General features: G+C 35.0%; 1 protein-coding gene across 1 annotated transcript in view; it reads right to left on the bottom strand.

Moving 5' to 3' along the window:
• The window catches only part of MNAT1 (MNAT1 component of CDK activating kinase), a 180,852-nt gene that overhangs the window by 101,232 nt on the left and 52,920 nt on the right, over positions 1-26,700 (bottom strand). Inside the window, exons 2-6 of the mRNA XM_019644523.1 lie at positions 24,174-24,326; positions 22,464-22,537; positions 11,398-11,501; positions 5,331-5,471; positions 216-341 (exon numbers count right to left, since the gene is read on the bottom strand). Coding sequence (XP_019500068.1) covers positions 216-341; positions 5,331-5,471; positions 11,398-11,501; positions 22,464-22,537; positions 24,174-24,326 — 598 coding nt within the window. The remainder of the gene's footprint in view (positions 1-215; positions 342-5,330; positions 5,472-11,397; positions 11,502-22,463; positions 22,538-24,173; positions 24,327-26,700) is intronic.

The following is a 26,700-nucleotide window of genomic DNA, read 5'->3' on the forward strand; positions in this document are numbered from 1 at the left end:
TGGGATCCGAACCGGGGCCCTCTGGCATCCCAAGCGAGTTCTTAACCATCGCGCCACTCGGCCGGCCCATATTCGTATTTTTAGACATCTAGCTTAGATCAGACACTGTTCCTAAATATCTAAACTTTTCAGTTTATCCATAGAAATCAACATAAAATTATAGAGTGTAATTCTTGAAAAATATTTTTCAAACAAGAAATGAAAGTGCATCTTACCATTTTGATGCCTGTGGAAAATGTCACTGGTTTTACAGGTTTAGGTTTCTCAAGCTGCATTTCCAATTGGGTAGACCTATCTTTATGCTGGGCCAAAAGCAGAGCAACGGGGAGATTAGAACTCTCCTGTAAGAAAAGTTAAAGTGCAATATAAAAGTTAAAAGGAAAAAACTAAAGAGCAACAGGTCTTTTATTTTAAATTATGCCTTTCTATAAGCATTTGATGTCAACCTAAATATTCACTTTATGGAGAACACTTCACAAAAAATTTTAACATTCCATAATAAGAAAAGGCTGTTTCGGACTCATAAATCAAAACCTGCAAAAAATTATTTTTACACAATCCACATTAAAGACAATATAATAAGGTCTTATTTCATCTAGCAATGCCCACCATATTTATTAAAATAAAAAAATTAGAAGCTAATCACAGAAAGAATAGTACAAAGTAATATAACTTAGATCAGATGTTTATCTAAGACACATTCTTTTTACTAGTGAATTCAGACTAGTTTGAAATTGTTTCCCATTAGATTTCACCTGAGGCCGTTTGGAAATGATCCTTGTTCTGCTTTGCACAATGGAACGATTGTTAAGTACAACCAAAAGTATATTTATTTTCTCTTTTACTGGCTTATTTTTAGAAATGAAGTCTAAATTTTTTAAATTAACAAAATGATGGTAAATGTTTTTAATATCTATATTGATACTAAATCAGAGCCACTATTTACACAAATCTGTACACACACATATTAATAACACAAGCAAATTACTAACTAATTCTAACATGTAAGCTGTTATTTATCCTGTTCAACATGAAGTCTCCTTACATGTTTAAAGTGCTGTGGAGCTAAGGTTTAAACTAAATGATATCCAGACTTTTTCCCTTCTGAGTTGTCAGTTAAATAAGAACACAGAAACATATGCAGAGGGAGGTCAGGAGGGAAGGAAGGATATCATTCATACACACATACACACAGTACTTTCTATACCTGTAAACAAAAATGAAGGTACAAATGCATTTCTATCTCCTATACCAAGGTTACTTACGAAAACAAACATATTCTTCAAATGACCTACAGATTTTTAAAATAGTAACTACCCAGAATTTAATCCTGAAAAAAACTACATTAACATTTCACAGTATGAAAGTAAACATATACTAGAATGTAATTTTCTTTCCAAATCTAACAACATAATAATATTTTTAGGAAAAAATGTGGCTAATAAATATATTTAAAGGAACTGTTTTAAGGTTCAAATATAGAATTCAAATAACAAGCAATTTATTTTACTAGAACTGACCTAAAATAAATTTGTACCTCAAGACTTTGTAATAGAAGCGCTCTGCAAGAGTACTTCTGTTACAAAGATTAAAACTTCTAAAAGTAAATGAAAGCACACAAATTTTATTTATAAAATAGAACCTTATGGAGAATAAATGAAATATACTATGATAATATACTTGAATACCTTTCATATCCTACAACAAAGTATCAGTAATGCATTAGTAACAGTATTGCTGTGAATTCCTGCAGGTAGTCTAGATTTCCATTAAGAATTTTATAATAAATAAAAAATTAAAGGACATTTTATTTTTATTATTTTTTTTTAAAGATTTTTATTGGGGAATTGGGGGGATGGGAACAGTGGTGGGGAATTGGGGGAAGGGGAACAGACAAGTTGCTGTCATTTTTTGTTCTTCAGTCTAGTTGTGGAGGACGTTGCCCCACTGGCCCAAGTTGGCACCATTATTGCACTCTTTCCGGGCGAGGCAGATCAGTCGCCGGCTTCTGGATAGCCGCTCACTGCAGCTGCTGGCCGCTCACGCTGGCTGCTGGCTACACACGGTAGCCCATAGCAACCCACTGCAGCAGGGTCTGCAGCCTACGCCGTCGCCGGCGACTCACAGCAGCCCAGCTCCAGGTCGAGCTGTTGTTCAGCATCCCAGCCGTAGAGGGCAGCGTCACAGGCCCTCATATGTGGGATCCGAACCAGGGCCCTCTGGCGTCCCAAGCCAGTTCCTAACCATCGCGCCACTCGGCTAGCACTAAAGGACATTTTAAATGGGCTGTGACCTTAAATATTTTTTAAAGGCTATTACTATCTTTTCACATGTAAAAACAAACAGAAGAAAAAATTAATTTCCTTGGCTAAAAAGTTAAAGCATTGCTTCCCAATTTCTACTCTAAGTGAATTCAAATGCTCTTCAATACCCGGTATTTACTCTTAAAAAGTTCTTGCATAAAAGCAAGACAATGTGTTCACTTCAAAAAAAAAAATCAGTACTTTGGCCTGGTTTCACTTTCAGATAAAAGGACCTAACTATTAAAATGTCTTGGTAAAACAGATGAAATTTAATAAAAATAAACATCCTAGGAATCTAAAACTAATTTTGATAATAAGGTATACAATTTAATTCAGATCTGCTTTATTCCACTTTAGCACTCAAAACTCTGGAGGTTGAAAATCTTTGTGAATGTTAAACTAGAATTAAGCAGGAGCTCTAACAACAAAAAACAAAAAATCTATAGAGTAAAATAAACCATGAGAAACACACATCCTCTCGGGAATACATAAAATTGCAGATTCAGCCTTTCAAATTATTTCATTCTTCTAAGCTTTCCATTTTACCTTGAAAGGTTCCCTAACCTACATTAATTGCCTGAAGGTACCTTGTTTAATACTTAAAGAAATTTTAATAAGACTGCCTGTAATACTCATTAAGAGCTTTATAATGACCATTTTTAAAAGATTATTTTAACTGACTTTAAGCAAGCCATCTGGCAAACAATATTTCTAATAAAAATCACCTACTGCATTTGACAGCAATATTAGCCCATACAAAATTTCAGACATAAACTGAAGAGAATTTTCAAACAGGAATATAAACAGATTTACTAAGTCAGGACCAGTTTTAAAATCTTTTTCCAAAGTGTTAAAAAAATTGAATTTATAGTTAGGATTAAATAAATGGACTTTTTAGGCAATGATATAGTAAATACTAAAGCCATAAACATTAAGACTATAACATTAAAACCCTGTCACATATAGTATAGTATAATGTAATACCACTGCTTTATAAAAGGTTTAAAAAGTGACTTTTAGCACAAGAACAAAATTTTTAAAAAAAGAAAAAAAATTCTAATAAGTAGTACTTGTTGCCTAAATTATAAATCAGGTCCAGAGAATAATTCTAAGGTTTAAGCCTCTAGACATATTTACAAATGCCAATGCCATCTTTTTATAAAATCTAACACATTAACATACATAGAAAAAGGAATACAATGTATTCTTTTACTTCCTAAATAAGAATTCAGGAGGATAAAAAGAGATTTAATGAATTATTTCAATTAGTCAATACAGACTAAACATATGTTAACATTTTAACCAAAAAAAAAATCAGAAATTAAAGTAACAAAGAATCTTTAAAAATAAATTTTAAAATGGAAACCAGAAATTCAAACTTCATTGGTATTCTGAACCAATCTGTTGTAATTAATTGTTCTAATGAATACAGTAAATTGCTAAGGATTATTTAAACCACCATGTTACATGATCTAAACAGTGAAGAAAGTATGTGCCATAATGACTTGCAGGTGAAGAAAACAGGAAATGGGGGGGGTCCTGACAAAAACCAATATTAACTCCAGATTATACACATTGTACAACATTGGCAGTTTCACATCTTGCTTCATGCCCCACTGAATTAAACAGGAGCTTCATGCCAATAGCAGCTCAATGAGGCAGCAAAAAACTTAGTACTTTGAGGACTAAAAGAATATGCAAGAATAATTGCTATGCAAGTCTAACCTCAAAATAAAATCTTATATTAGATGAAACATTTTTTAAATGTTACAGTGTATTTTCATCTTATTAGGCTAAGTTCTATATGTATAATTTATTCAATTGATTGTATGAGGAAAAGTATTACCAAAAAAAGACAAGTGTGTTCCTCTTTGTATAAAATGAAGGAAAGAAACGTTCAATAAAATAATTACATCAATATTTACTAATTGCTGTATTAAAGTTTTTAATTTCTCACAAAATACTTGTCTACGAAAAACGTAAAACACAACATACATCATTTCACATGTTAAAGCCGTATCTGACACTTAATAGTTTCAGGAAAATTGACTGAAATTGCTAAGGAAAACACCATATTCTACTTTATACGCCATTGTCCTTACTTTCAGAATCAAATTTACATTCCATTCAAAATAGAAGGGTTTATAGTAAATACTTTCTGTCTAAGCTTCATTAAAGCCCTTTTCCTTGCCTTTCCTTTACTTGTTCATCTACTTCTAATTTAAGTACTCTTGCTTCCTTTTTTTATTCTTGATTGCTGGCTTAAATGCTTTGTGGGCAAAAGCACAGTAGAAAAATATACCCATACTCATTTACCCAATCATAGAACAACAAACAGTCTATCAACTAGACCAAGGAGTTAAATGTTTTAACACCTCATGAAAATTCATTATGAAAGGGAAAGGGAAGAAAGCAAGAAGACCTTCCTGCAGAGGATGATTTTCTAGTTTGGAGTTCATCAACATCACACTGGGTTATAAGCATCAAATAATATGTGAAATCTACAAAACACATCATAAACCTCAGTCATTATTATTGCTGTTATCTGACAATGTTGGCTACTTAGGAAGCTAATTCCTGGAAAACACCAATAACTTGCAAAACACCACCATTTCTTTCAAATGTATTCTTTTTCATGCAAAAATATGATATACAGTTCTCACAGGGAAACCAGAGTCATTATAAACTTCAGCATGAAGCTGAAAGACTTGAATGTGAGCCAGTTATTAAAAAACCAGTACTAATCGTGAGAAAAATGCTCTGAAAACAATGTGTTTTAGTCAGTAAGCTTAGAAACATATAAACAACCTATTAATAGTACACTGGATTATGTCAGTTATAATATTACTCTCTCGTCCGAAATAAAATATTGACAGTTTTTTTTAATAAAGGAATAGAAGTTGAATATTGAATACCCTAGCACAAACTGTAGAAATGCCATTTAATGTCATTATCTAGCATAATAAATAGGAAAGATAAACTCTGAAGACTAATGATTTTTTTATCCCAATTAACATTAATACATACCAGTTCATCTAAAAAAGTCTGCTTATTCTTTCTTTTTAGAATCTGCTGCAGTTGTTCTTCCTTTTGTATAAACAGTCTTCTTTGCTCATTTTCCTGTCGTTCTACTTCTAAAGCTTCTTCCAGTTCCTCCTGTTCCCGAGTCTAAAACAGAAACATTTATATATGGCACGGAATAAATTTAGTAACTAACATCAATCCTATACCACACTCTGATTCTTTCTGTTTTGGAAGTATAAAACACGCTAGTCATTCATTGTTTAATAGTGCAGCGATTCCACTTTGAAGGAACTAGAATTCCTTTTATTTCATGTGGACATGTTACTATTAAAAAGGATGATATCTAGCAGTAAACAAACACCTTAACAAAGTACACTGAGCCTAGCTGCAGAACTGTAGAAACTGTGCTTACTAATGGGTTTATTTATATTACAGAGAGTTTCAAGTCATTTATTTGAGGGGATTAAACAAGGAAAAGAAAACAGAACAAAAAACACAATAACAACAAACAATCTCCACTGATTGAAATACTCCATTTAAAAGACTGGCTTATTTAAGAGCAACAATTACCAGACCATGTAAGATAATGAAAAGATATCATAGTACTTAGCTTCTTTATCCCAAGCTAAAATAAATCTTTATGATGCTAGAGTTCAAATAGAATTCATTAAGGTAAGTTTTAAAAAACTGAACTTATTTTCTAACACAAGCATATAAATTTCAAGAGTCTTCATGGTGAACTGAAAAAAATCAAAATTCAAAGCTAATATGCACATAGAATTAACTACAGGTCTACTCCTTCCCCTTTTATGAAGTTCTTCAGAAATATTAAATACTTTCAGGCTCTGAAATTTATTCCAACTCTAACTCATACTTAAAAAGCAGTGTTATACCTAATCTTTGCTCTTATGAATAAAAAAATACAGTAAAATCTGAATGGCTTTACTTTAAAATCATGTCTCTTACTCTTGAAAACATTGTAGTACTTTCTCTTTTTAATTCAACAGGACACCAAGAATTTATAGCATCTAAAGTCAAATACAGAATGGGGGAAGACATATATACGATATAATTCATATATCACTAACATATGAATTAACAGAGACCTCAGAGTAAAGTATATTTTTATGTAAAATAATATTTAAAACACACTATTGGTTTTTTAAATTTCTCACATTAGATAAATTCCCCCAAAAGAACAAAAGTACTCATGCAAAAAGATGTTTCACTTATAATTTATACTTAGTATATCCAAATTTAAGTTTAGCATCTGGTCTCTCAAAGCTGTTCATCCTACTATATTCCTTATTTCTACTAAATGCACACCTATATCTGTCATCTCAAGCTGCAACCTCAATCATCTTTATTTATTCCCTCTCTCCCACCCACCATTCCCCTTAAATTAAATCATTCACTCGCCAGTCCCCTTAAATCAGTCACTAAGTTCTATTAGCATCTCTCCCTATAATTTTACAAACTTTTCCTTCTCTAGTACTGAAGCTGCTACTCTAAATCAGGCCCCCAGTGGGGAAGAGAATTCAAACTCCATCTAGAAGGATAAGTAGGAATAAACGTAAAAAGTTAGGGGCAGAAATACGAGGGCTGGAAAAGTGAACTACTTGATTAGAGGCCCATAAACAGAAAAAGATGAGCCTCATAATAAAGCAGTAACATATAAGCAATTAAGTATGACAAGTTTTAGAGAGGTACACACAGGGTACAGTGGGAACAGAACTGACAGAGTGGAGGATTCTCTACTTGCGATGATGGAGGACAAGTAGAGTCAAAAGATTTCATAGAGATGTTGTGGGTTGAATGTGTCTCCCCAAAACGTACATTGAAGTCTTAAGCCCTGGTACCTGCAAAAGTGATCTTTTTTGGACAAAGGGTCGCCACAGATGTAAATGAGTTAACGTCATCCTGGCAATGTAGGCACAGACACACAGGAGAGGAGGCAGGCGAGACAGAGAGCAGAGTGGTGCTAAAGGTTGCAGGCAACCAACAAAAGCTAGAAGAGGCCAGGAAGGCTTCTTCCCCAGAGCTTTTAGAGAGAACATGGCCCTGATGACACCTTGATTCCACACTTCTAACCTCCAGAACCATGACAGAATAAATTCCTGTTGCGATAAGCCACCCAGCTTCTGTAGTTTGTTACAGCAGCTCTAGGAAACTAATAACATGGAAGTTGAGCAAAGACTTCAACAGTAGGTACTTAGCCCCACTGGAAAGTGGAATGGCAAAAAAAAAGGTGCAAAGTCATGAATCAAGCTGGAATGCTTGGTATGACCAAGTCATTAAGTACAGGGGTGGGGGAAAGCTCTAGATAAAGCTGGACAAGCAAGCAGGGGGCAGATCATGGGATGTCTACCATAGCATACTAAGGGAATTTGAACCATGCAGGGGAACTGGGAAGAGTTAAGGAAATCTGAGGTATGGGTTTAGAAAGATGACCAGAAGTAGTGAAGTATACAGATCAATGGGGTTCAAGACTGAACACAGGAAGACTAGTTAGAAAAATATTTCAATAACCCAGATAAGAAATGATGAGGGCCCTAAATAAGGCAATTGTAATGGAATTAGAGGAGGAACCACGTTTGAAAAATGATAAGGAGGGATGACCAACAGTATATGAAGACTGAGCAGATATGGCTTGAACAAATGGATAAAAAACGGTAGAAACAGGTGCGACAGTGAAGATTAAAATGTTCAGTTCTGGAATGCTGAATTACAAGTGCCTATAATACATCCAGAAAGAAATGGCTAATAACCACTTATAGATATATGGATATATTACATAATACAATTCTAGGAGCTCAGGAGAAAACTAACAGACTCCAGAAACATTTGAGAGTAATTAGCATAAAGGAGCAACACATAAACAGAAGCACTGAGAGGAACCTGTGTTTAAGAGACAAGAAGGAAAGGTAAGCCTATTACTAGGATGAAAGAGGAAGGTGAGAACAGCAGGATGAGGGAGTGTCCCCACAAAAGTTAAGGAAGAGTTTCAACATCAAGGGAGAAGACTGCAACAAACACTGCCTACCGGCCAAATGAGATTCAGAGCAATAAAGAGTCTAGCGGGTTTAGCAATGAGGAGCTTGTTGCCTCCATTTTCTCATCAGTGAAGGAGAATATATGAATATTTTGTACATAGCAGGCCTCAGTACTAGTTGGCTTGCTAGCTGCTTGAATTACTGGGAAAGTAACCATCATTGAACATCAAACATGGGGATAGGAGGGCAATGAAGAAGGTATTGGACTGAGACAAGGGAAGCAGGCTGAAAGACTCAAGGTCTCTGTGCCCTTCCTAACAGCACTACCTTATCCAATCAACTTGCCTTGCATTCACCTCCCACTTCATGTCCATAAGTAAAACTTGCTATTTGAAACTCAAAATATTTTTCTAATCCCTACCTCCCCTTTCCTGTTTAAGTTACCTCTGAACTCACCTACATGACTGCAAAATGGGAGGTTTCCCATTGGATTCCTGAATTCCATGCTTGATCCTCTCAAATTCAACCTCCACAAAACCACTAAATTTATTCTAATAAAGACAAATACCTTATTATCATCTTGCTGGAAACCCTTCAATGGCAATCATCAACAGCCAGTTTCTTATAACATTACTCTAAGGAATCCTGGGAATTCCCCAATAAAATGCCTTAGGGAGCACTACAGCAGAGATTGAGATGAGAATCCAGCCTATCTCTTCTCCCATTATCTCTCCATTATCGCTTCAACCAAAGAATTCTGAACAAGCTTTCATCTGAAAAAAAAAAGGGTTCATCTGCTAACACATAAAAACAACTGGTCTATATAAGCCCAAATTACTTTTCACAATACATAATAAGGTCTTACGTGACTTAGGCCCTTTCTCCTTGTCCAACGGCAGCCCTCTCTACTAAACTTTGGCTATACAGAACTATTCACAACTCTCAGAACTCTCTGTGACTTATTCCTGCTTTCTTGCCTTTGCTTGTGATTTCTTTCTGCCTGGAATGTCCTTGTAGCAGCCTCCCTACCCACGCCCCTGTCCTATCTTCATCTTGGTAACTTCTACTTGTCCTTCAAGGCTCCATTCAGGCATTGCCTTGCCCAGAACACCTTTGCAGTCTTCACAGGATGGACTGAGTTTCCCTCCTCTATACTCCCGTAATAACAAGCACACAGCACTTTTCACATGCTGGTGACATTGGACTGAAATTATCTGGTTTCTAGAGAACCAGGGTTCTTATTCATCTTTGTATACTATATCTTAGGCAGATGTTCAACAAGGGTTCAACTGAATTTTTTTGTGCTAAAACGATAGACGTTCTAATGCAGCAATCTCTCCTGCTGATGAGAATCCAGAAAACTGAAAATAAAAATTAAGCTAATCTTCACTAAGACTCTATTTCAAGACTCGATCATCTTTATTCAGTTTTCCACGCTCACACTGATTAATGTTAGGTGCCAGCTCCATGAAACAAGATCTCCTTAGCAGACAACTCAGCAATATTTCTCTCTGTCAAAAATGGGTCACTTTATGTGCCTACTCATGCAAGAGACTGCTTTTTTTCTTTTCTTCTTTGATACAACTCTCAAGTTTCTGGAACAGTGAGACTTTAACATTTTAATATGAAGAATAGAAGCAGTCCAAATAATCTCATTGTAACATAAATGAAATAAAGTATTTGTTTTATTCAATAACCCATCATCATCAAGTTTTCAGATAATTAGAAATTACTACTCTAAAATAATATAACCAGCTTAAAATTAGATTATTCTTTCACTGAAGCTCTCAGTATTATTTCCTAGCTTAAAACTATTAATGAAAAAAAGCACTCACTTGAAAGGAACAAGCTTCCGCTATTGAGTTAAATAGGGGTAATACAACAAGTTACCTAGGTATACCTATTTTGCATGTATCTTCTGATGTACCCAGAAAAGGCTACTGGACAAAGACAGTAATTTTTATGGCACACTGATGCTCTCAGAAATGAAACACCTTTTTAAAGAAGCCAAGCTGGGTATGAATGGAATGAGAATGTAGTATGAATTCCTCGAGAGCTGTATGGCAGGAAAGAAGTGCCTAAATGAAGCACTCTCAGACTATAAGGAGAAAGGCCTTCTAAGCACAAGATGAAAATACAACTGATCCAAATATAATTGTATCATTTTTACCAATGATTACAAATACCTGATAAAGTACCTCGAAAATAATTACCTCTGACCATATGATCTCACTTTTATGCAGAATCTAAAAAAACAGAATAAACAAAAAAACAAAATACAAATAGACCTATAGATACAGAGAACTGATGGTTGCCAGATGGGAGGAGAGTTGGGGGATGGGTGAGAAACATGAAGGGATTAGGACAAATTGTTAGTTACAAAATAGTAAAGGGGATGTGGGATACAGTATGGAGAATATAGTCAATAATATTGTAAAGACTATGCATGGTGTCAGATGGGTGCGGGACTTATCAGGGGGATCACTTCATAAATTATATAAATGCCTAACCACTGAGCTGTACACCTGAAACCAATATAAAATAATACTGAATGTCAACTATAATTTAAAATATATATATAGTCATGGGATGTAAAGTACAGCATAGGGAATACAGTCAATGCTATTATAATAGCTATGTACGATGTCAGAGGGGTAGTAGACTTGGGGTTATCACTTTGTGAGGTGTGTCAATATCTAATCATTACGTTGTTTTGTACACCTGAAACTAATAATTAAAAAGAAAAGTAATAATTACTCCTGCTTTCCACCAAAATTAGAAAGCCAAGTTACACTAAAGACATAATAGCTAAACTGTATAAGTTAAGACAATTAAATCTCTGCATGCATACAATTCTTTCTCCTTTACAGAATACGTTTTAAAAGTTCCACCAAAGTTGTTTTTGCTACAGTAATGTGTACCTCTTACCTATATGCATATATACATTAGTATTTCTGGCCTAACCTTTAGCTAAATCCTTCATTAATATAACTACTTTTAGAGGACAATAGCTTTTTAAAGGATCATGTACAAGAAGTCATTTCTAATACAAAAGAAGAAAATACTTAGCAACCAACCAGCTTTAGTTTATTTTTCTGAATGACATCTTTGTTTTCCTTTTGGTATAGCTCCATTTTCTTTTTGGTGTTGTCCAAATCCACATTGTTGGTCAAGTTGTAAACTGCATCAGAAAGGAAACAATGACATGAAATATAGCTTTAATATAAATCTTGAGTAGATAATAAAAACCAAATATTCATCACAGTGACTTCTTTTTTTTTTTAAAGATTTTATTGGGGAATTGAGAGAGGGGAACAGTGTTGGGGACTCGGGGAAGGGGAGCAGACAAGTTGCTGTTCTTTGGTTCTTCAGTCTAGTTGTGGAGGACGTCGCCTCACTGGCCCATGTTAGTATTATCACTGCACTCTTCCCAAGTAAGGCAGATCAGTTGCCGGCCTCTGGACGGCCGCTCACGGCAGCTCTTGGCAGCTCACACTGGCTGATGGCCGCTCACACTGGATGCTGGCCACACACAGTAGCTTATGGCAGCCCACTGCAGCACAGGCTACAGCCTACGCTGTCATCGGCGACTCACAGCATCCCAGCTCCAGGTTGAGCTGTTGTTCACTATCTTAGCTGTAGAGGGCAGTGTCACTGGCCCTCTTGTGGGATCCGAACCAACTTAACCAACACGCCACTCGGCCGGCCCCACAGTGACTTCTTAATTCATCAGGTTGTCATTCTTTATAGCTCTATTTGTGTCTTTTTACCTACTACCTATTTTAGAGACTAGCTCTAGTTTAGCAACCATGTTTTCTGAGCCTAATATAAAGGAATGACTGTCAGGCTATCACAAAATATGTGCTTGCCATAATCACATTAAATTTTATTTTTATAGTACCTACTCTTTAAAAGCATATAAGAGAATGCTTAAAATTTTTAAATAAAAAGAGTAAGTCAGGAATCTACTATGCTAATCAGAATCAATATTCAAAAGATTCTATGCTCCAGAAACAAACAAAAATTATCCAAAAGAATAAAAAATATCATATATAATTTATGTTTTTAAAAAACAGGTTTTATTTACATTCTAGGTTTCCAACATGGCTATTCACAAGCATGAATTATTTCCTATCTACTATGGAAAAAATTGAAACAGATCTGGAAAAGTATGAAACAGATAAGAGTTGAAACTTAACAGGGAAGGTAAAGGATACACTGGCACCCAAACTTAAGACTGAAATAACTTCATAAGAGAAGCTGCTGAGAAATGTTACGATAGGTGATGAGTTTTTAGTAAGTTAGACATGTCTTTTTATAATTCTAACTCAAAATAATTTGAATTATAAATGCCTTACTCCCTTCTAAGGTTACATAGATAAATCAAAAGGTAAATATTTAGGCAATACTCTGAATCAAAAACAAAAACCTCTTTTGGTATGTATAAAGTACCACCATGTCCATCAGCCTTTCTAAAGAAGGATCCATATCATTAAGACTCTCCTGTTTCATAATTCAATTCAGACCTCCCTTGGCTTCCTCTGTAATCTTTCTCCATCCATTATTAGGCCTTCTACTCCTTCTCCAATTACTTACCACTGCTTCCTGCTGCTTGCCCTATAAACAGGTTTGATCTACCCTAAATAACTGCTCTACTCAGTGTTTCTACAGATTCCTTCCCCGTCTCACTCCTTCCTTTAACTACTAACAACCATCTAAAATAGTTCCTTGAGTTTTGGATTTTAGAGTCCTGTAAGATTTGAAAAGTAATATTGGAGACCCAACATGGGGCTACCTGTTTTTTTTCAGGAAGACCATTAAACGTACTCAAAAGACCAATCTCAACCATAAATACATTTTTATCTCCTCAAAAGGCCAACCTATTTCAAAACATCAATTTATTATAATCATTCTTGAAAACCCAGTCTCATTTAGGTATATGGAAAAAGAAAAGCAATCCTCAATTCTATTATATGCGATTCTAAAACTCTGAGAGAAATGAGAGCAAATGAGAAACAATGGCCCTCCAGCTACCTCTTCAGCTTTTTTATCAAAAAGCAGAAAAGAAAGTAGTAATGGCGGTAAACCAGTAAATCTGGCTAGGATACAATGTAGGGCATTCTCCATAAGTCACATTCTGGCCCCAACACAAAACAGTCAGAGATGAAAACTCCAAACTAGCCCTGCCACTCAGAAAGGCAACTGTGATCCATTAGTTAATATGATCTGATTCCACTATGTTTGCCAACCACTCACAACTTACTCCTTATACTTAACAGGCCATCCCAATCCAATAATCTTTCACAACCTCCACCATCCTCAACATCTATGTGCACTTAAAAGTGCTGATCGCTTTTTTTTCCTGAGGCGCTTCCTTCACTTGACTAATTTGTTAATACAGTCTCCTGATCTTCCTCCTACTACTTCAGTACTCATTCTTGCGTCCATCTCTGGCTCGTGTTGGTCTCTAAGTAATCTGTATGATTCTGGCTTTTCCCTTTTTCCACCCTCTATGTTCCTTGGGAAATCTCATCACTTCCTAGTTGCAACCAAATAAATGCTAGGAAAAGCTAACACTATCTCAGTGCATTTTAGAAAACCAAACACATAATCATCTCCAACTTTGCTCCTCCTTGTAACTTCTTTATTGTTAATGATAGGACTATCATGCTAAAACACCTAGATTTAACACTTCACTCAGCTGACTCTCCTTTGCTTTCTACAAGCACCTGTTGCCAAATCCTGCGGATTCTACCACCAAAATCTCTTTAAAACTGCCCTTCATCTCCAAGTACCCTGCCAATACACCACGCCTGGATCTTATTTCTCCCTGAATAATTCATAATAATCTCTGACTGAACTTCTTATCTCCAGAATCTTTGCATCTTATCCTATACCCTAATCCCATCCATAATATACAATGCTGCCAGACTAATATTTCTGAAGCATACCTCATATCACCTTCCACCTCTACCATCCTATAGTCCTCTCTTATCCCCTCTGCCTTCCCCACTTTTACTAGAAAAAATAAAAACCAAACACTTTTAGAATTCAGAACCCTTCTGGCTATAACTACTGGCTATAAACTAACAATCTGGTTATAACTACTTTCATCTCTCCTTAATAAAGACCTCTCATGAAACTAGACAGCTCTGCATTTCCCAAATGGCCCCCATACTTCCTGCTCCAATTCCTTTGATCACACCATTCTGCCCAAAGTGCCTGATCCCCCTTTCTTACTACTAAAAATATACCCAATCTTTAAGTGTGTACCCAAATACTTTTCCATGAAGTTCGCCCTGATTCCCCTAACAAGAAATAACTTCCTTCCCTTACAAATGTTGAAAACATTATTTAGAGCTCATATAAAAATCTTCTTACTTTACATGATTTGTACACAAACACAGCATTCATTACTTTGCACTTCATCTTGCACTCAAAAATCATATTTTATACAATCTCTATATCATCTAGATATAAGGAAAAGAAGGAAGAAAGGGAGAAAAGAATTTAATGATTATCTACTAGGTTCCCAACACTGTGGTGTTGTGAGCATACAAGAGAACTTACTGTTTTCAAAGACTAGCACTTAGGAGATCAGCCCTACACACATGACATTGAAGTAATAATACAAGAAACTATAAGATCAAGAGATAATAGAGAAAAACTAAAAATATCCTTGTTTCATTCATTAAATATTTAGCATTATGCTAGTTATTGAATAAATGTTTATTAAAGGAATAAACTATCTTTTCAATAGAATTAACCCTTCTGAAACAAAGTTCTGATTATGTCATTCAGTCATGAGTCATTCAATTCACTCATTGCTTCTGCATCCAGAATGCCTGGAAAAAAATAATATAATCTTATCTCTATTACTTTTCCATCTCTGCTTTGTGAGTTCTGCAGATTCCTTGGAGCCTCTTTAAGAAGCAAGGGAAAGAGAGACTGAGCAATTCCAACCAGAGTGGCTTTCCCTCACTTGTTTGCTTGAAGTAATCTCCTCAAAATTTTGCTTGAGGAATACACTCATATGTGCATGTGTGTGTGTGTGTGTGTGTGTGTGTACCAATCAAACATCTATGAAATACCACATGCACTATGACAGGCCTGTGACAGGTACTGTGTCCAGCATTTGAATTAATTACATCACTTAATCCTCCTAATAACCTTAAGAGATAGGTACTACTATTATTCCTGCTTTACAGATAAGGTTTAAAGATATTAAATAATTATATCCAAGGTATACAGCTAGCAAATGTCGGAATCAGGATTTTACCCTAGGTTATCTGATTCCAAAGCCTGAACTTTATCTACAATACTAGTTGTATTGCTTTTCTCAATGCCTAAAAACCACTTCTAGGCCAGTTCAGCTATTCCTCTGCATCTATACAGGCTCCACACTTTCCTACCTCCATACCTATGATCGAACTGCTCCGAGAGGGCCCATCTTAGTACCAACCTCAATGCAGGACAATTTTGGATATCTGTATCTGGCCCACCCTTCTATGTCCAATTTAATATCCAGATCTTCCTTATAATTCACTTTGCAGGTACAATCTCTCCATCCCCAAATGACCACAATACATTACCTAATATCATTTGGGTAGCACTTATCCACTTCCTATCCTATATAATCATTTTCAATGTACGTATCTATTTGACCTACTACAGTGTTCCTAGATGGCAGATTCTAGGTCTGATTCATCGTTATGACTCCCACTACTTAAATGAAAAATTTCCAAAACACACCAAAACCCAGTATGGCCAAAACCCAAAATATTGACAACAACAAATGCTGGCAAAAATGTGGAGCAATTCATTCATTGCAGTGAGAATGCAAAATGGCACAGCCACTTTGCAAACTTGATGGTTTCTTACAAAACTATATATACTCTTACCATACAACCCAATAATTGCACTCTCTGATATTTACCCAATGGAACTTATGTGCACACAAAAACCTACACGAGTGTTTACAGCAGCTTTATTCATAATTGCCAGAACATGGAAGCAACCAAGATGTCCTTCAATAGGTGAATAGATGAAAAACTGTGGTACATCCAGACAACGGAATACTATTCAGCACTAGAAAGAAATGAGCTATCAAGCCATGAAAAGACAGAGAGGAAGATTAAATACATATTACTAAGTGAAAAAAGCCAATTTGAGAAGGCTATATACTATATGATTCCAATTACATGAAACTCATGAGGAAGCAAAAATATTGACAGTAAAAAGATAGGTGGTCACCAGGGGCTGGGGGGGAGGGGAGAAGGAGAGGAGGGACAATAGGCAGAAAACACAGAGGATTTTTTAAGGCTGTAAAACTATTCTGTACTATACTATAGTGGTAGACACATGCTATTATACATTTGTCCAAACCCATACAATGCATAACACCAAGAGTAAAACCTAATGTAAACTATAGACTTCAGGCAATAATGACACAAGAATGTCAATGTAGGCTCATCGATTATAGCAAATGTACCACTCTGGTGGGGGATGTTTATAGTTGAGGAGTCTGTGCATGTGTGGGGTAGTAGGTATATGGGAATTCTCTGTACTTTCCACTTCATTTTGCTGTGCATCTAAAACTGTTCTAAAAAATAAGGTTTATGGGCCAGCCGAGTGGCACGTTGGTTAAGAGCTGGCTTGGGATGTCGGAAGGCCCCAGTTCGGATCCCACATACGAGAGCCAGTAACACTGCCCTCTACAGCTATGCTGAACAACAGCTCAACCTGGAGCTGGGCTGCCATGAGTCACTGGCAATGGCGTAGGCTGCAGCCCCTGCTGCAGTGGGTTGCCATGGGCTACTGTGTGTAGCCAGCAGCCAGCATGAGCGGCCAGCAGCCGCCATGAGCAGCCATCCAGAAGCCGGTGACTGATCTGCCTCACCCAGGAAGAGTGCCATGATGGTGCCAACTTGGGCCAGTGAAGCGACGTCCTCCACAACTAGAATGAAGAACAAAAGGACAGCAACTTGTCTGTTCCCCTTCCCCAATTCCCCAGCACTGTTCCCATCCCCCAATTCCCCAATAAAAATCTTAATAAATAAATAAATAAATAAAAATAAGGTTTATTTTAAAAAAGGGAATTTCCCATCTGGTTAAGAGCTCAAAAAATATTTGTTGAATTATCACAACAGTGATAAAATAAACCAATGCTAACATTTAGAATTACCTCTATAATTATAGATTTAATTAAAATGATCTTTATAATTAGAGAATTGAATGATACAGATGCCAAAATAAGCAGATGCAAAAGTACAGGAACAAATAATCTTGGTATTTTATGGTATGAATCTACTGAGACATAAAGATAATCAAATTGATATCCTATGTTGAACTCTACTAGAAGTTTAGAGAAGTTCACGAAAAAAAATCACAGTTTATCATCAAGCTAGACAGTGTACTAGTGATTTAAACCTTCCATTAAATAAAACCCAGAAATACATAAAGTTAAATTATAAGTGAAATTATGTTCATATATATTTCTTTTATGCTTATTAAAAATTTTGATGAATTCCAATGAAACAAAAATAACCAATTTGTTTAATTCATTTTTTAATTTTTTTAATTAAAAAGGGAATAGCAATATAACAGATGTGAATCTGAATCATAAAAATACAAATCTCTCCCTTTAAAAAGAAGAAAAAAACCACAAAAACAGATTACTATTTAAAAAACTTTTCATATGAAGCAAGTCTCATTCATCCCACAATCAATCAGGTTAGTATAACAGCCTTGAAGAAAAAGTAATAGAAGATAATTTTCTATATAATCATTTGGCCCTTTATCTGGCTATAGATGTTGACTTGCCTTTGGTGAAGTATTAAAAGCCAACAAAAAAACCTATTGTATTTTCTGAAAGATTTGATGTTACTTAAGTACAATTTCGAAGTCTTTTTGACCTCCAGAATTTATAATTAAAGCCTTAAGGCCTTTCTCACCCTTTTAAAATAAGCATATCCTGAACCAAAAGAATAATCTGTTTATTATGAAACTAAGAACAAACCTTTGAGATAATCCCTGGGGCCAAAAGAACAAGACTTTTATGTTTAGATTGTCATAACCACAGAAAAGAGCCTATTGTTAATGCTATAAGAAAGTTGACCTTCATGTGTGCCCCTTATATTGTAATTTTTATGCCATTATACAAAATTCTAATATTTTTAAACTTTTTACATTTGTGATGCTCAAAGAATTCATAATGAAATTTATATAACAAAATGACCAATCCCCAATTTATAAATCCTCAAACCTGATTCCTTAGCCACCCTAGCTCTATCCCTCTCATCCTAGGCCTAAGCATCTTCAAGGGCACCCTTCTACCTCTAAGATCCTTCAAAATATGCCCACAACCTCCTTTTTCTTTCCTCTCACGTCCCATTATTCCACCAATCAACACCCCATGTTCTAGAAACTCAGGCTAACTACTTTTGGACATTACCAAGCACTTTCATGGGCCCTGAGAGTCAGGAAAAAAGCCTATGTTCATAATTTGGCACCATTATTTACTAGCAATGTGGTCTTGGGCAGAATACCTAAGTTCTCTCTGCCCCTTCTCCGTATCACATGCAAACTAGGGATAAAATGCCTGTCTCTCAGGTTTGTGAAATTTATTATGTGAGATAATATGAGTATAGCTCAGTCTAGCACTTAGCAGGTACCCATGAAATTGGCATCTTATACTTTTGATTAACACAGAGATAGCCAATACAGATAGAACATCTAACTAATCATCTTTAAAAGCATAAGTAAAACACAAAGTAAATAGCTATTGAAACAAGATTTCTAAAAGAAGTTTTATTTATACCACAATAATCAGAACAATGACACACAACTAAGTGTAGGGCCAGCCATACCCTAACAAAACTTAGAAGGGCTAAAACTAGTCTTTCCCTCGTTTCTACACTTTCCACCCAACAAAACAAAACAAGAAAAATACTGCCTGTTCTCCAACTTTTATTTTCCTGATGTATACCATATAACTGTTCAAAGTCAGATTATTTTAATTCATTCTTGCCTGCTCTTTCCTACATCAAATTAGTCACTTGAATATTCTATCTCTAAAGCATCTCCTTTATCTATGACCCCTGCTACCTACTCCAAGATCTCATTGTTTCTCATCAAATTGCTATAATGGCCCCTTGAAAATGGTTTCCCAGCCTTGGGTATCTCTTGTCAATAACCCACATCACTATCACAGTGTCCCACTGGCTCACTGGCTCACAGAATATATTCTTACTCTCACAGCCTAGCTTACAAAGCCCTCATTAACCGATGTCCAGTCTGTTTTTCAGGCCTCATTCCAGTCACTCCCCAGTACTATATATACCTTTAACAGATTATGTGCTCATTCTCCAATACACTCAACACCCTTGTATCTCTGTAACTTTGTCTTTTGCTACATATGTTCTCTACCTGGTAAACTCCTATTCATCTTTTAAGATCAAATTCAAATGTGACATCTTCTCTGAACTTCACCAAATTATACCTCTAGTTCCTAACGCTGAATTGTTTTGTTACCTGTACTCTTCCAACACTTTATAAATAAATGCCTATACTATTTTCACATTATAGTTATTAGTTTACATAATCATCTCTCCCTTTGACTCTGAACTTATTGAAGGCAAAGATCATATATCCCCAGCAAGTAAAGCAGTTCACAGAGAACAATTAATATTTGCTGAATTGAGCTGAAGTTCAGAAAATAAACTCGAAGTCCATGAGACTAAGTCCCAAAGTTCATCAATATCTTCAAATACAATAGAACTGCTTTTTACCCAACATAATAAGGATTAGTAATTGATTAAAGGAAGGAAACACATACACACTCCTCAAAAACTTTAACTTAAAACATATATAGTTAAGTGTAGTCATTTTCTAACTTAATTACATAGAGCCACAGGCTAGTCTTTGATTGGAGTTTCTTGTATAAACCACACGTATCATCCATATTGTTCAGTTTCTTTTTAAAATGGACCAAGAACATGAAAAGCAGAATCCTTCTGGAGTACTGCAATTTTTTTCAACCTTATATTACTTAATTAAATTACATAATTATAATAACAAGTACCACTGACATAAGGTTTGCTTATGAATGCAAGCAACTTTTGGTGTATAACTGAGCTGGTAAGTAAAGTACAGAGGTGTACTGAAGACATCTTCTAATGGACAGGATTTATCACGCATTCATTATGCTTTGGACATCAGCCAGTACATTTTGTGGAAAAACTGGGAAACGTCAGTTATTGCAATGAGCCAATTAAGTGGAGGTTGATTAAGAGAGCTACAATATACTGCAAATGAAGATAGTCCTTCATAAATATGTATAATACAGAGGGTGCCAAAAAAAATGTATACACATTTTACAAAAGGAATAAAAGTGTATTAAAATTGTAATATTCAATATATACGGATAACAAAAGATAAATACAAGTCACGTGTATACATTTTTTTGGCACCCCTAGTAGTAGCATCACTTTCAAAATTAAATGCTCTGAGCACAGTTTCCTTATCTGGTAAAGAAAAGATTATATACTGTATAGCCCTATTATCTAGAGTTACTCTTACCTGTCAATCCTAGCTCCCACTTCTGGACATGAACCTCATTTTACCTACGGGCCCCAGGTTGTTCATATCTCCAAACTAATTTATCTCATAGCAAAAAAAAAAAAAAAAACATTTTCTTAAAGTAATAGTTCAACCAGCACCTTGTTCCAGAGTCAAGATCCCTTCTTCCCCACTGCCTTTATCCATTAGTTTCTTTTAGCTATCCTGCCTGCCTGCTTGGACTTGTGACCATGTATTCAACTTGCTCTGTGACACCTGTCTCCTGTCTCTTTATTGCCTGACCAGGCTGTTCTATACTTAGTATTTATGTATAGCCAGATTTCTACATATCGGCATACTTGCCCAGTTCTTGCAGATTTATTTTTTTTTTGGTTTATCTCTCAGTCTATATCCTGACTTTTCTCCTTTGTCTTGGTACTCCCAATTCCACCATCTTTTCAGCTAAAATTCATAGCCATTCATAGTTGCTAAGATTATATACAAAGTGCAATAAACAATTATAATGAAAAACCAATGTCTCTAAGAGATCCCAGAAAAAGCTTAAATTTTGTCTGTACATGCTATTTTCTAGGACATAACAAATGAACTCAGATATTTTAGAAAATTTCAACAACAGTTGAAATAAAAAGGGTTTCTGGGTTTTCTCAGTTAATAAAGAAATAAGGAATCAGAATACTCCATTCCTCAGAAATCTGAATTTTCTAAAGATTTACCATATTTATATGTATAAACCTTCTCAAGAATAATCAATTTTATTATAATCGTATTTTAAATAAGAAATAATGTGAGTACAGCTTGGCTATCAGGTTAAAAGAAGAATAAAAACATGATTATTTAATTCTTCATCTCATTCTAATTTTTATAGTCTGATTTTTTTTCTATCAGTTCTAAACATGTATTGAGTTAATTATTGAGTAATCAGGTTTACCCAATAATTACGGCAACTTTAAAAAATATTAATTTTTTTAATTGATATATAACAACTTCCAGACTTTTTAACATCTCTGAAATCTTATTTAAGAAAATAGAAACAATACTCTTTTGATGAAAACATCCTTTTATCTAATCACAACAGAAAGAAAAGGCACTAAGATTATTCTAATCTCTAATTCTACAATAATACTAAATAATAGAACACTTCACCAAAGTATTTTAAAATTACTGTATGCACAGATGCATAAATGATGATAAACAACATATGCCTTTAGTCACCATGGATATAATTAATAAAAATCCTATTTTTTGAAAATATGAATATTCTTTCCTTTTGTTTAATACATCATCAACATACAAATGATATATACAGATACAGCCTTCCTTCCCAGTCATAAAGTGGCAATACCTCTATTCATCACAATTTTTCTAAGACAAAATTTTATTACTTAAGTATTATTTAAATATGCCTTCAATTTAACAAACATGATTAAGTGCAACAAAAAGTAATTAGGTAAACATGAACTATCACAATAAAACTTGTTTGAGAGTTTTAAAATGTTCTCCTAGGTATCTAAAAGATAAAGACACACAGGCTATCACACCAAAAGTACAAGCATTAAAAACATACCAATTTCTTCCACTTCTTCCAGGAAATCATTATATTCTCTTAGACTAGGAAAGTCTTCTTCTCTTTTATTGTATCTTTAAGAGAAGAAAAAAATAAACATATCACTTGCTTTCAATTTTATCTAACTAGTTTGCTTGTTCTTACTTAATTCACACACGATACATAGAACAAGATTGCTTAATAGGTAAAACACTGTTTTCTTGACACCAGGTTTGTAACTAGACTAAGAATGTTGCTCTTATATTAGTATAGTCACTACAGAGAAGAAATAGAATCAGGAGAGAATAGTACAATATGTAAACATCCTTCTAAGACTTAAGGGACAGAAAAAGAAATTAGGACCCTAAAGGAATGGAAAATGAGCTTAAACCAGATCTATCATTGGAAATTATGATATCGTTTATGTCTTCTGGATTCACTAATTTTCAGAAAGCTAAAAATTAATCCAAAAAATACCTTCCTATTATTCCTGATGGTTATAGTCTAAGGAATACTGGATCAGGGAAATCTGTACGTATTGTAATGTACCTATGAAGACTTAGAAAACCACAGGAATTAATTATAAAGATAAGAATCTAAGAGAGACTATCTCCCTGAAGTAATAAAAGAACAGCATGGGGCATTGACAAATAACACTGGTTAGGTACCTACAAAGATGCTGCTGAAACACTGGTGACCAAGGTTAAAATGTAACCACCAAAAATAAATAAATAAATAAACAAACAAACAAACAAACCGTATTTCCCCATGTATAAGACACTCTTTTTTCGAAAACTTTGAGGTCTAAAAAATGAGTGCATCTTATACAGTGGTTGCATGAGCACAAAAACAAGCACAAAAAAAGTGGGAAATGCAAGTAAAAAAAATCTACAACCACTGTATAAGACGCACCCAGTTTTTAGACCCCAAATTTTTCGAAAAAGGGTGCGTCTTATATATGGGGCAATACGGTGTGTATACACACACACACACACACACACACACACACACACACACACACACATTCTTTAAACTTCAAAAACAATAAGGTGGCTTATAACGAGTACAGATAAAATGAAACCCAAAATTATTAACAAGGAGTAAAAAACTAAATTATAAATGAAAAGGAATATATACATACACACATACACACATACACAGAGATACATATCAAAATAAACTGAAGCTAACACATGATTTTTCTCTAATAACCTTCAAATTTCAATTTAAATGTTACCTCCTCAGGCCCTACCTGACATCTTTGACCCACATCAACACTCAGTCACTATCTTCACTGCATTTTTATCAATTTATAATCACATATTTGTTTTGTTTGTCTTTTTTAATTGTCTATTTCTGTGCTATCCTATGCTACTTATACGGTAAGCCTTTAGGGCAAGGTTCATAGCTGTTTCATTCATGTTGTACCTAGTGCCTAATATGTATATGCACATAGTTGGTACTCAATATATATTTGTTAATTAAAGAATAAATAGCAAATAAATGAACTGTGAAGCCATCAATGAAGAGGATCTAGTCTTCTCTAACAAAGGTTTGATAATTAATATTATCGAGAACTTAATAAATGTTTGAATAAATACAATAGATGAATTTGTACTTATTTATTCATTTGCCTGTCTATATTCCTATCAGCAAATAATGATATCAATTTTTGAGATAATTGTTGGAAGTCCTCTTTATGGACTGAATCACTCAAGCAATAATACTTACATCTTTAGCACTTTTTTCCGAATCTCAACCTCCTTGTCAACAGCAGGATCTTCAAAGAGTTGTACCCTAAAGTTGCTCCTTCTAAGAGGAGTGCCACACTCAGGACAGTTTCCAGCTCCTCTCACAAACAGCAAATCCACACAACTTTCACACCTGTACAGAGAAAAATACAGTGTAACTTTTAAGCTAGTATTCAAATGTGCAACAAGTCTGTATATAGTTTGCCTTTTTCAGTTGTTTTGGTGTTTTTATTGTTTGGGTGGGCTTTTGGGGGCATGGAAAATTAGTCACTGCTACATACAATCTTACAAAACACCTTTTGGAAAATGTTCATTTTTATCTGGAGCTTACTTTTCAGACATAGGTATTCCAAGGGATGCCAATTTGGTTTTCCAAAATAAACAAATTTACAAATTAAATTGCTTTGGGAAATAGGAGGATTCAGAGGTAGCAAGATAGGGAGAAGTCAAAGAGACATGCAAAAGAGCGGTCGACAAGTCACCTCCATTCTCAGTCCAGCATCACCATTAGACCTGGGCAAGAAAGTCCCGCATACGAGTACCACAATCACTGAAACCAAGACTTTTTTTTCCCTTTCAACCTTGTAAAAAAGTTCTCCGAAAGTTCATTAAGCAATTAAACAAATAGGAATTACAAGAGAGAGGTGCTAGCTGACGGAGCCCCCTGCCCCAGGCCAAAGGATAAAGAACAGAGAGTGTCCCAGTATGAGTAGAAAACGGAGAAAATTACCACAGCTTCTGCCCAAGAAATCCTAGAAAGACTGCCTCCTTATAAAAACTTGCACCAATTCAAGTTAGCTGTTCCAAGTCCACCAAAGTGATTGCCTACACAGGTTTCCCAGACACCTGCGTCCCTCCCCTCTCTCCTCTCTTCTTGCATACTGCAATATGGGGAAAAGCTTAGAACTCCTGAGTTGGAAAAGCAAGGAGCTGGAGAGGTTAATGTCTCTGTACCAGATTCCTGGGGACTTGTTAGTTCCTATATTGTTTTAGATGGGTCCAGGTACTATCCAATCATCTCTGCCCTGCACCAACAGATCCATGCTATAATCAGACTAGCAAGTAGAAAGGCTGGCTGGAAGAGAGCAGTCCCTTTTAGCCTCTTGGTCTTGAGGAGGCAGGCAGCAGGGAACTCAGGATGCAGAGTGGAAATGAAGGCTGCACCAAGGATGTACCTTGACGTACAACTTTTAAATACTTAAACAGTTTGTTATGTAGTCATCCAGCTGTAACCTTGCCCAACTCCACATATGTTAGGGCCACATGAGCCCTAATTACTCCTTTCTTAGTATCACCTGAAATTATTGTTTGTGTGTTGATTTTCTGTAACCTCCCTTAGGATGTATACTTCATGAAGGCAGGAATTTGACCTATCATTCCCTATCCCCAGTGCCTGAGAGTTAATAAGTACTCAAAGTATACAAAACAAAAAATATATCAGAAAAAGAGTAGTAAACAAAAAATTCTAATGCATAAAGGAAAAGTTGGTTTCTTCCAAGTATGTAGTTGATTTATGAAATAAGTTAAACAAGAAGCAGGAAATGGGGAAATAAGAGTTTTTCATTCTTATTAATAAAATTAATAAGCTATTATTAATAATTGGTTATTAATAAAATACTAACTTCACCTTTGCATCATTCTATCTTAATACTGCCATCAAAAACTAGAGGGGGAAAAAAACCCCTATGAGGGAGAACAGAGATCACAGTTGTCATTATCAAGATAAAAAAAAAAAAAACACCATAAAACTCATTTTGAGATTGAGACGATTAGGAGTGGTGCATTTCCCATAAACTTTGTGGTTAGGGGAAATTAAGCCCAACTACAGAAGTTGAAAATGAGCACACTTTATAACTACACTAACTAAAGATATTTATGGGCAAGGAGCATTCTGAAATACTCAAAACTATTGAGCCACAAATAATATTTTGTATTTCAAGGGCTTGGAGAGTGGTCTCCATCAATAGTTCAGTTAACAAGGTAATATAGAACACTTTAATATTTCTAAATGTCATATTGTATATTAGACATAATATATTATTTGTTTCTATAATTCTACATCTTCACTTTTTAAAAACCCTGTTTTAAATCATAAATATTTCAACAGTATTAAAGATTTTTTTAATAATTTATTTTACTATACAGCTTTTTCCCTTTCCAATTTTAATTGCTTAAAGAATAATTCCGTTCTTTAAGCTCAAATATATAAGTATAAAGAGAAAAAAAACAAAAGTTCTACTTCAATCTGTTCTATATCTCACTTCCCACAGAACATACTACTGCTAAGTTCAGTGTTTATGTGGCCAGATCTTTTTTGCATATTTACAAAATATTTACAAATTTTATCCATAAAAACTAGTCCTATAAAATAAAGAACAGAAGAAAAGATTGATAATTGCTAGTTCACTTCATCTGGCAACAGAGCAACCAAAACAGCAGTGTGTGGGCAATCTTTTGCCTCCAAAAGAACTACGAATTTCTTCAAAGAAATCTTACATTCTGCAGAA

The sequence above is a fragment of the Hipposideros armiger genome, unplaced genomic scaffold, assembly GCF_001890085.2.
Source record: "Hipposideros armiger isolate ML-2016 unplaced genomic scaffold, ASM189008v1 scaffold_5, whole genome shotgun sequence".
Classification (NCBI taxonomy): Eukaryota; Metazoa; Chordata; class Mammalia; order Chiroptera; family Hipposideridae; genus Hipposideros; species Hipposideros armiger.